This window comes from Microtus pennsylvanicus, chromosome 17 (assembly GCF_037038515.1).
Source record: "Microtus pennsylvanicus isolate mMicPen1 chromosome 17, mMicPen1.hap1, whole genome shotgun sequence".
NCBI lineage: Eukaryota > Metazoa > Chordata > Mammalia > Rodentia > Cricetidae > Microtus > Microtus pennsylvanicus.
The window spans coordinates 45,010,861-45,022,994 of record NC_134595.1 but is presented as its reverse complement, the minus strand read 5'-3'; the positions used below and the strand labels follow the sequence as shown (position 1 = coordinate 45,022,994).

General features: G+C 38.8%; 1 protein-coding gene across 15 annotated transcripts in view; it reads right to left on the bottom strand.

The window, feature by feature from the left end:
• The window catches only part of Agfg1 (ArfGAP with FG repeats 1), a 45,331-nt gene that overhangs the window by 15,887 nt on the left and 17,310 nt on the right, over positions 1 to 12,134 (bottom strand). For all 15 annotated transcript variants that reach the window (XM_075952165.1, XM_075952158.1, XM_075952159.1 and 12 more), the window contains exons 3-5: positions 6,124 to 6,239; positions 2,303 to 2,465; positions 1,350 to 1,506 (exon numbers count right to left, since the gene is read on the bottom strand). In XM_075952165.1, coding sequence (XP_075808280.1) covers positions 1,350 to 1,506; positions 2,303 to 2,465; positions 6,124 to 6,239 — 436 coding nt within the window. The remainder of the gene's footprint in view (positions 1 to 1,349; positions 1,507 to 2,302; positions 2,466 to 6,123; positions 6,240 to 12,134) is intronic.

Here is a 12,134-nt window from a genome sequence, read left to right as displayed (position 1 = left end):
TCCACAAGACAAATAACCTACTTTCTCTAACAAATCACAAAGAAAAAGAGATGATGGGACAACCTATAGAAACCTAACCAAAATGGAGTTCAATTACAAATGATACTTTTAAAAAAAACTGATTAAAACAAACTACAGACACACTGTGTGTGAGAGTAAGTAAATATGTTTATACATATACATAACATATACTATATACACAAACACAAATTTGACTGGAATGAAAATTTGAATACTCACTAATTAACTTTTACCATTATTTAGAATGATTCTACTACATACTGTGATATTTAACAATGAAAATGCTAGGGTCTGGGCAATGACTCTCATTCAACAAAGTAGCTGCTATGAAAGTATGAGAACCTGAAATCAGATGCCCTCCTGGGTTCAGTAATATGTGTCTGTTGCCCCACTGATTGGGTAGATGGAGCTTGCTGGCCAGCTAAACTAGCCAGCTGGATAACTTTAAGTTCAGTGAGAGACCCTGTACTAAAGGAAGTGAAGAGAGAATGAAGACAATTGATACTGACCTAGAAGGTACGTGCAGATATGAACAGACACGAGGGAGGGGCACATAGACACAAAATATTTATGTCTAAAATTTGTATTAAAATCTATTAAACAGTACTAGCGACATGAGAGTAATACCTAAGTTACATTACACATTTACATCTGGTATTTGTAATTTTCCATAATAAAAAGGTAGTATATACAAACACATTAACATCTCTCAGGCCACACTGTTGGGTAGGGCTCCGTAGGTAAAGGCACCAGCTAGCAAGCCTATAAGACCTGAGTTTAATCCCCAAGATCCACATGACGAAAAAGGAGAAAACACTAACTGTTACAAGTTTTCCTCTGTCTTCCACATATTCACCATGTAGTGTGCACACTCTTACACACACATAATATAAAGTATGAAAATAAAATTAAAAAATCTCTTCCTTTTTTTTTCATGAAAAGAAGTCACATCCTGTGTTACATAAATTAAAGTTCTTTCTGTGGCCAGCCTGGTCTACAGAGAGTTCCAGGACAGCTAAGGCTACACAGAGAATCCTTGTCTCAAAACGTGTGTGTGTGTGTGTGCGCGCACGCACGGTTGAATTTACATCCTTAATTTCAGCACTCAGGAGGTGGGGTGAGACGAGGAGTTTACAGTCATCGTTAGCAGAGAGCAAATTCAAGGCCAGCTTGAGCTACATACAAACCTACCTAAGAAGTTCCCCTAAAAGTACCATGGTTATATGTCTATATGGTATGATGTTCATAGGTGACCAATGATAATAAACAATTAATGTTTCTGCGTGATTTACACATATCCTGGGCAAAGTTATCAGGAAAAGACATACCTGCATGACTGTTAAAATGTGCAAAATTAGCAAAATTGGCTGTAGCTGTTGACTGAGGAGCCGGAGCAGCAAAGATGTCTGAGCCAAGAAGATCACTCAAAAGGTCAAACTGCTTCTTTTCCTGTTGCTGCCCTTGAGAGCGACCTACAACTGGGGACTACAAGCACATTACTTACTCATGGTGTTTCTAAAATAAACATTTATGCATTCACTATAAAGACTTTCAGTAAGATCTGCTGAAGTTTTTTTTTACATACTATCTTTTTTTTTTTTTTTTTGCTTTTTTCGAGACAGGGTTTCTCTGTGGTTTTGGAGCCTGTCCTGGAACTCACAGAGATCCGCCTGCCTCTGCCTCCCAAGTGCTGGGATTAAAGGCGTGTGCCACCACCGCCCAGCTCATACAACTATCTTCAATTCACTATACTGAAAAAACATTTCTACACAGGAAGGGTTACTTCACTCAGTTCTTCACTGTTCCCACTCTAAGTCTTATGAAAACAGAAGGATTTATTCAGAAGCACAAGATTTAATCTGTAGCACTTTGCTTCAAAACCATTCATATACAGTATGGTGTAACAATGCTGCACAGTAACACAGTCCTAACATTATCTACAACAAAATAAATATTTAGGTATCAATATATAAATGGTTCTGTTCAGTTCAGTCTGTTCAGTTTGGGGAGTAAGGTACACTGTAAAGCCGTGTGCATTTCAATGATAATAAGCATGCTACATAATCAGGTATATAGAAATCCTACTATTTTCTGTTAAAGCACCAGAGACTATTCTTGTGACTCTGCTGGTCACCAGACCAGACCTGGACACTAAAGATAGACAAACTAAGCATCTTTACAAAGTGATGGCAAAACCAAAACCACACATTCCTATCACATGTCAAACAATCTTCACATGTGTATTTTACATCACACAGACCCACTATCATCAACCCCTCACCTGACTAGGTGTGCCCTTATTCAAGTGCAGTGCTGGTGCAGAATCTCCCAGCAGAGACTTCAGGGGCTTAACCTCGGGCGTGCTGCTCGTGCTGCTGGCAGAAGACCCTGAAATAGATGCGTGAACCGATGCCACCACTTTGGCTTGCTCTGGTGGAACATACCTTTAATGTGAAAATTAGAACAGACCGCTAAGAAAAATTTGAAGAATTAGTATTTAAAATATTAAATTTAAATTTTATACAACACTTGCAACAATAATCTTACTTGAAAAGGTGGCACTTAGAATTGGCGGGTTAAGACTATTAATTACCTGAAATTACTCAAAGAATACACTATAGCAACTGCTGTTTTGAAGACAGAGACCTACAGTTAATCATCATAACGAACAGCTAACACTGTAAATTTTAAAGTGAGAAAGTTTTAAGATCATAAATATCGAGATAAATGAAACGGTGAGGAAACACATAATTAATGGCCCAAAATGTGTATTATTAAAAGTAAGAACTTCACTTTAAAGTGGACAAAAGAATCAAGTCATAAAAGAATATGAAAACTAAAACCAAATAAAAATGTGTATCAATGCATTATTCACCTCTGATCTATATGAACTATGATTTTTTAGTTGCTATCTAACAGAAATACATATGTAGGTACACTCTATACTTCATATTACTCCTAGAGATCTATCCTTAGCAAGCAGTTAACATATATATATATAGATAGATAGATAGATAGATAGATAGATAGATAGATAGATAGATAGATAGATAGATAGATATGTATATATTACTCTTGCCATCTTATCCCCTTCTTTGGCAGGTATAGATACCCAAGTGACTCAACAGGTCTTTCAGGTCTGATAAACAGGACATGGGGAGGGAATGAAGGAGGAAAAAGAATGCAGGACGTAGAAATATGATGCCTGAACACCAGCAATGCTCATCTCTAGAAAAGGGATCACAAGGCAGCTTTTGTTCTCTGTAATTTCAGGTGTATTCCCACCTTCCTCCAATTGACCATCTCATGAAGGTGTGGGGGAAAAAAAAACTTTAAGCGAAAAGCATTTATCCCAGAGACAGAGGTCAAACCCCAGCTCCACCACTCAATAGTTGTGAAACCTCTGGGTAAACTAACTTCAACTCCATGCTTCCGTTTTTTCACCTGATTTGGGAGAGTCTTCTGTTTTGTGTTGATTTCATTGATTAAATAAACTGCCTTGGCCCTTTAATAGGACAGAAAATTAGGTAGGCGGACTAAAAAGAACAGGATGCTGGGAAGAAGGCAGTGAGGTCAGTCGCCATGATTCTCCTCTCCGAGACAGACAGATGCAGGTTAAGCTTTCCTGGTAAGCTACACCTCGTGGTGCTACACAGATTATTAGAAATGGGTTAATCAAGATGTGAGTTAGCTAATGGGCCAAGCAGTGTTTAAATGAATACAGTTTCCGTGTAATTATTTCGGGTAAAGCTAGCCAGGTGGCGGGAGGCGGCCCGCTGCTCCTATTACTACATTCACCTATAAAGCTGCTGTGGGGATTAAACATATTTGTAGTGTGGTCAGAATTAGTTACCAATGTATTAGCTATTATCCAACCATATAACAATCACAAACAATTAAACTAGCCATATCAGGTAAATACAGGATATGATCTGAGAATAAAACACTCTTTTATGCTCTTCAATGATGTGGTGTATGAATTCTTGGGTATGGACAACTCTGCTCACAAGATATGGCAAATAATAGTTTATGACTAAAATGATTTGTCCCACTTAAAGAATGTATATCTAAGTGAAAAGAACCATCTCAAAACTTCATACAACTTTATTCCTGCTGCGCTGCTTCCTACAACAAACGTTCTTAGGAAGGCTGCCTTAAGTGGCCACTGGTCAGACCACATGCCAAACCATTTCACTGCTCTCTGATCATGTAACAGCGGCACGAGGCAGGTGAGCAGATTCTGGTTCATGAGGATAACGGCCAACACCATTCCAATCATCACTTTTCTAGTCTTTCTATTCTGGTTCATGAGGATAACGGCCAACACCATTCCAATCATCACTTTTCTAGTCTTTTTTTTTTTTTGTAGCCCTGACTATCCTCAACACACTCTGTAGACCAGGTTGGCCTCAGACTCACAGAGACTCACTTGCTTCTGCCACCCAAGTGCTGGAATTAAATGCATGCGCCACCACTGCCCAGACCAACCCATCACTTTTAGAAAGCTTGTATCTATAATAGTCTTACGTATGACTACTGTGTTTCTTAGAAAAGGGGAAAAAATAACACAATAATTTGAGATTTTCAGGATTTTTAGACTGTGGCTTGAAGAAAGAACTTCCTGTTAAAATTGTGGGAGAGGAATTGACTGCACCAGCATCTTTCACACTCCTTCTTTCTCACAGTCCTGCTTCTCTTTTAGGCAGAGCTAAGCTCACTAAAATCCCAGCTAGCTAACTCCTAACTGACTTTCTGCACTGTTGAAAATGAACGCTGCTGCAAAAGGCAACAGCCCAGGTGGGACTACTCAAGGAGAACAGTTTTATCCACAGGCTGGGAAACCTACAAACTAAAAAACAAGAACGATAAAAGGATGATGGCTTTTGTTTAAAAAAAAAATTTTTTTGTTCTCTTTCAGTTCAAGGCCAGCCTGATCTACAGAGTGGATTCCAGGACACTCAGGCTGGCTACACAGAGAAACGCTGTCTACGAAGAAAAAAAAGGTGGGGGGGGGTTAAGTAAAATTATATAAATGGGGGGAGGTTAAATAAAATTACATAAATAAACAAACTGCATGTAGCAGCACATGCCTTAAGAGAAAAAGGCAGGAGGATCTCTAAGTTCCAGGACAGCTAGGGCTGTTACACAGAGAAACCCTGTCTCAAAAAACTAACATAGAAAAAATCACTTGTGTACCATATTTAACTATCACCCTGGGGACCTTCTAAATATTTTCTTTCTGAACTAAAATTTTACTGGTAGATTTCTACCTTGTCATTCCTAATGCATCCAGTTCTAGTTAGTCTAGTCCCAGTTAATCTAAACTTACAAGACAATGTTAAGAAATACAGCTTATACAGACATGTAACTCAGAGCAAATGTGCTTACTGTTCACAGACATCTGTCCCATAAGCCACAGGAAACTCTCCCCCACCAATACTACCTTTGACTACATCACTCCTTGGGTCAAAATACTCTTCCTCAGGGAAACAAGAGTCCATCTGCTTCCCAATTATCCTTTGATCCTCAACTCTCTGTACTTAGTTATCTTATGAAGCTAAAGCTGAGGAGCCCCAAATACTGAGTATTAGCTCTACAGTTACAACCCATACTTTTAGTGTAGTTTAGAGGGAGTAAAATTTCCCTTCTTGCCCAACCAGCAAGCTAATTTCTTGGGTGGGAAGAGATATTTAGAGCAAAGACTTCCAGCAAGACATAATTAACTGGAAAGACTACTACTACACAGAGCTGTGTTAACAGTGACTGAAAATACTACTCAGTAAACACTGAAAAGTAAAGAATGTAAGGAAAGAAGCATTACAGGATAAACATCTGAAGAAATTAGTAGAGATCACTGGCTTTCCTGGGCAGAAGTCTTGACATGGTAATGAAAGGCTGTTGGGTACTAGACATAGATACAGGGAGATAAAAGTACAAGCAAAGGTTTCTGGAAACCAAATCTAATGAAAAGTCAAAAAGTAATGAGGCTGTTGTACCCACCAACCATCAAAAATCCCTTCTGTTCCACCTGTCTATCTTAACAGAGTCAATCATTACTCACTCGTACTTGTAGTCTGGGCAGTTTTAAAACAATTTACTCACCATCTTTTCTTTTCGTATTTCTCTTGCAGAAACTCTTTCACTTTTTGTGGATCCCTGAAGTCGGGAATTGCTGAAGATCTATCATCAAATAATCCTAGCCAAATCTGTTTACAGACCTTAGGAAAGAAGGGGAAAACGTGTGACATTCAATCTCTTCATTTAATAAAATTTAAAGGGAAAATTCTGCTTCTTTTGGAAAGCTTCTAACAATGCTGCTTTCCATGAGGATATTCCCGGCAATCTTAATTCACTTGCATATGCTGCAGGACAACAGCCTATGAAGAGAACTTCCTAAGAAAACAAGCAGCAAATTAGACCTGAGAGCACTGGGGCTCTTCTGGTCTTGGCATGATCACTAGCTGTGAACCATAGCAGTCAAATAATCTATGGGAACCTTGGTTCCTTTACCCATAAAACAGTAACTTCATCAACAGCAATTTTAGGGGTCTTTTAGCAAGCTAAAAACCAACCCCCCAAAAATACAATTACCAAAATCGTGAACAGTCTGCTAATAAAGTATAACAATAATATAAATACAAGCAGAACAATTTCAGACTTATAGCATGCTTTTTTTTTACCCAGACAACAGTCTGAGACATTTAACTCTTTTGAATAGAAATGAAATGAGTCATTACTCAAATTAGACACAAAAAAGAAAGAACTATAAAAGAGAAAAATCATAAAGTTGGGTTTCAAAAATATGTAAAACTGTTTTAGAAAAAACTTAAAAAGGAAAAAAAAGGACAAGAACCAAGTAATACAATGTTAAAGAACTACGAAAGCCCTCAAATCCAGAATGTAGGAAACTCTAAGAATACAACTGCTAAGAATAAAACCTGAGCCTGGAGAGATGGCTCAGAAGTTAAGAGTACTGGCTGCTCTTCCGAGGTATCTGAGTTCAAGTTCTAGCAACCACATCGTGGCTCACAACCATCTGTAATGAGATCTTCTGGCCTGCAGGGATACACGCAAACAAAACACTACACACAAAAAAGGTAAACAAACAAAAGCATAGGGTGGGGTAATGGTGGCACACGCCTTTAATCCCAGCACTTGTTGAGGCAGAGGCAGGTAGATCTCCGCAAGTTTGAAGCCTTCCTGACCAACAGAGTTCTAGGATAGTCAAGGCTACACAGAAACACCCTGTTTGGTGAAAAAAATAAAACAAAACAAACAAAACTAAAAATTAAAAAAATATATAAACAACACACACAACGTGGGTGCTCTAAACAATCACTTCACCAAAGATGTTCACACTGCAGGTAAGTAGTGTAACACCATATGCCACTGAGAACCAATGGCAGAAACACTCACAGGATACAGACACATAATACACTATGGAAGTTGCTGACTATACTTGTGATGCTAAGCAACTGAAACTCTCCCAAATGTAAAACGATGCAACACTTAAAGAAAGCAGTTGAGCTACCCTGCAATCAAGTCATTTTTGGAGGTATCTGCCCCCGAAATACAAAAGCACACTCCCAGCTCTTCACAGCAGCTTCACTGAAAAGTCCAAGTTGGAAAGAATAAGTCTTGTATAAGAGGTGAAGGATAAACAACCTGCAAATATCGCTGGGGGAAGGGGTGTGTGTGCACATCTTTAATCTCAGCACTAGGGAGGCAAAAGCAGGTAAATCTCTGAGTTCAAGGCTAGCCTGGTCTACAGAGTGAGTTCGGGTTGGACAGGGCTACAATAGGAAACCCTATCTCAAAAAACAAAGTAGCAATAGCCAAGCAGAATACTAGACAGCAAATAAAAGGAACAATGTGGTGATAGAGAAACTTCAAGATGCTGGTGGAGAAATCACCAAAGATAAAGGAGAGCAGCACAGCCCACCAGTAAAAATGCCTGGGGCCAGCCTAAATCAACCCGTGAAACCACAGTCACAGACGAGAAAACTCCTGAAAGTTGTCCTCTGACCTCCCCAGTCTCGGCAGGCAGGTGGCGTACATATACTAATTTTCTAAAATGGCCTCCATGTGGTACTCTTTCTACCAATAAGGAAACAAGTATTTGTCAAATTTAGTCAGAAAACGTGTCACTAAGCTTTCCCAACACATCAAAAAACTCCCCACTTTGCCTCCTGGTGAACTACCCTCACATTCTGGTCCCTGAGAAGTTCAGTCTTTTCCCCTTACTATATTAAAGCTGCTCTCTATAAGCCTTGGCTGATAGCTGATAGCAGTCTCTTTTCTGTTAACTAAGGGGAAGAGAAGGAAGAGAGAGCCGATTACAAGCGCAGGCAGTGCTGTGTGCTGGGACTGCAGGAGGGAGAGCAGCCTGAATGCACTTGTTTAAGAACACAAGAAGCACAGTGTTGATTCTGGCTAAATAAAAAGACCACAGACTCTAAGCTAGGCCAAGAAAAAGAGGAAGACAAAGTGTTTAGTAGAATGAAGGTTCTAGTAATTACTGTAGTTAGGCTTCATAGGAAAAGACTGTGAATAAAGGATCAGTGGGGGTCCCACAATCTGGGAGGTGAGAGTTATGGATGGAAATGTAGCATGGGATGCAGGACCACTGGAGACAAGGTGGAGGACTCAAGGCTGTGGAAATGACCCATGTGGACACTGGTGGGAGTTCAGAGACAGCAAGAAAAGCGTTAAGGAGTTAAAGTCTAAAAGAACAAGTATTGTGACAAGAAGACACACAAAGCAGTAACATCTGTTAACATGAGGAACATGGGGTGTGGGCTAGAGATAGTACTGAAGAATAATAACGGTCCCTAGAAGCTATCATTTGTAAGGACTCAACACATAATGAGATCAGTTCTGATAATCTTTGTAGAAAGGAAGTGGATAATCATACTAATTAACTTGGCTATGGTGGTTGACAGTCTGAACTAGCTCAGCCAACTCTTGCTAGCTGTCTGATATGTCTTCTTATGTAAAATGTAAATAATACTGGGACTTCCTTGCTATGGATACTGGACATGTTCCATAAGTTAACACACCTGACAATTATGTACTAAGAGTGTTAGTGTTGTGCTATTTTTGAGAAATCTTCAGTGGTGGGTGATTAGATAAGCATCAGCTAATAAGGGAAAGTCTTATCAGGAATTCAAGAAATTAGGTTCATCTTTAGTCCTGCTGCTGTAGACAGAATCTAAGTGGTCTTCTATATTCAAGCTCCGCTGAAGGCAAACTGCTTTGTACTTTTACAGAAAAAGCTCACGACACACTGTCACAAGTTAGATTTGCTCTTAAGTATGTGCCTCATGAAACACTTCTTAACCTTTATAATGCTTATAAGTTGAGCCATAAGTTTTCAATAAACAAAATGACTTAAAAAAACTCTTAGGTAAGAATCAAAAATAAAATCTAGAAAAAATGAACTGATAATTGCCAACAAAGAAGTTTGTAAAGCTTTGAGTTATTTTTCTTCCCTCTAGTGCACACTCATTTTAGAATTGCCACCATGACCACCAATAACAGAGGGTAAAGTATACTTCATCAGTCAGTTTGTTGGTAAATGGACACTCAATGTGGACTGGAAGTTAATCAAGACGCTACTGCAAAGCACAGACTGGCTGTAAGAAAACTTCAAGTTAAAGCAGTGGCTCTCAACCTTCCTAATACTATGACCCTTTAATACAGCTCTTCATGTTGTGATGACACCCAACCATAAAACCAAAAAAACAACACTGCTACTTCATAATTGCAATTTTGCTGCTGTTATGAACTGCAATACAGGTATCTGTGTTTTCTGATGGTGTTAGGTGATCTCTGAAAAGGTGATTCGCGCCCCCCCCCCCCCAGGGTCATGACTCAGAGGTTTAAAACCACTGAGCTAAAACATAATATTCCAGCACTCCACCAGTCACTGCAATAAAACATAAGATAAAGCCTCAAAAACCAGACCACCTTATGGTAGCTGTGAGCTTTAAAGGATTCAACCATGCTGCAGAAATCCAATCATCCCAACAGCAGAACCCAATCAGAGACCAGAAACAAAGGCTTCCTTCTTTGTATATGTCCAGGCAGGCTTGCCACCGAAACTAAAGAGCTCCAAGAACAGGGGTGACAGTTGTTGATACAGAAAACAAACAAACAAACAAACAAAACATGACAACAAACATACAGGCCCATGTCATAAATGCCCAAACACTTGTAAAACGGGGCAAAGGTAGGAAAGAGCTACAACAGCTACAAGCTTTAGATGGAGGTCCACTAAGGACAGGATCACTCATTACTGCTTTTAATCCTCTCAAGGAAAGTAATATGTACAGAAATGCCAACATACATATACCCCCTTTATCAAAACAAATATTTATTGTTAATGAAAGGAATAAACAATGTGGTATGATTCTGTTCACTTCTAGATGAGAAAAGAGCAGGAGGAGTTGGAACATCTTTTTTTCAATAAGCCATCTCTACAAATAACATTCTCAAAATGTCTTTTGTCTTCAGTCTTCTAGATAGAGATGGAGTACTGTCTCCTTCCAATGGTAATACATAGTAAAATATTTAATAATATTGCCCATATCTATCAACATCAAAAAAATATTGCCCATAAACTCAAAAAAGTTAAATAATTTTAAGTAAACGCTAAAAATTTCATAAGTACCTGATTCCAACTTTTTAGAAACAGAAAAAAACCTGAAGAGTAAAAAGTATTAGTTACAGAGGAAATGCTAGTAGAAACTCTTTAGATAGTTACTATGAACCTATACAAAAGTCTACTGCAAACTTCTATCTACTTACTTTCAGGGTGATGTTCATAGCCTAGGCTGATTTCAAACCTGCAATCCTCCTGTTTCAGTCTGGCATATAGCACTACAGATGTTAACTACCACACCTCATCCCCATGGTTACGAAATCAAACTCAGGGTCCTGTGCACAGGGACAGACCCTCTCTCTACCTCTCAGATACAGTCCAGTCTATCACCAACTTATTACTTTGCCCATCCCTTTCCCCAAAAAAACCTAAGATAAACTGATGTGGTAACATGCACCTTTAATTCCAGCACTTGGAAGGCAAAGACAAGGGAATCCTCTTACGTTTGAAGCCAGCCTAGCATAGCATACATACTAAGTTCCAGGGCAGGTAGGACTAAATAGTGAAACCCTGTTTCAAATACAAAACAAATGAAAACACAAGTAAGAAGGAGTCTATAATAAGAAAAACTCCAAGTACAACATGGTCCAAGAAATACAATATAAACATTTCCCCACTCAGTAAGCTTAACTCGCATGACTGTGCTAGTATTTTAATCTACCAGCTAATATACATACATATTCCTCAGCGATAGAGTATTCAAATGATATATACACTGAACAATGTTTGCAGAGACAAAAAAAGATCACCATTATGACCCACATCTCATGAAAAAGAAATAAGCAGTTCTACATTTATATACATTTCAGAAAACATGATATTCCACCTTAACATTCTGGTTTTTTATATTGTGCTAGCAAGAATCACTGCATACACAACTGAGTGAAAAAAAGCAGAAACAGTTTATGCAGACAAGGGACACAGATTTATAACCCAGCTCTATAATCATGTGAGAGAACATGAGGCTTCAGAGAGACAAATCGAACTTCCTTATTTTCCCCTTGGGTTTTGTTTTCATTTTTAGTTTATAGCACAGAATTCCTTACCTTATAATGACCTCACTGAAAAATACATCTAAGTACTTAATCCTGACTAATGAGACCCAACACATCCAGGTCCTAGATAACTCTTCAAAGACAATCTTGTAGAACTGATTGCTCCTTCCAGACACACTGCTCAGCAAGTTCTCCCTGCCCATCTATCCCAAATGGAAAATGAAATCCCAGATGGGATACACACTGTAGGACACATCACTTACTCATGGCCTCTATGTGACAGTTCTTAAGAGTATATTTCATGATGAAAGAACCTCGTGTCTAACGCACTATTATTCCTCTGCCACCTTGAGGACCAGCAGGCACAAGACACTTGAGCAAAAGCATTAAAAAGCTACCTCCCTGCAGCATCTGTAAAGTGAAGTTTTTCTCCTTTGTACCACCTAAAATATGTA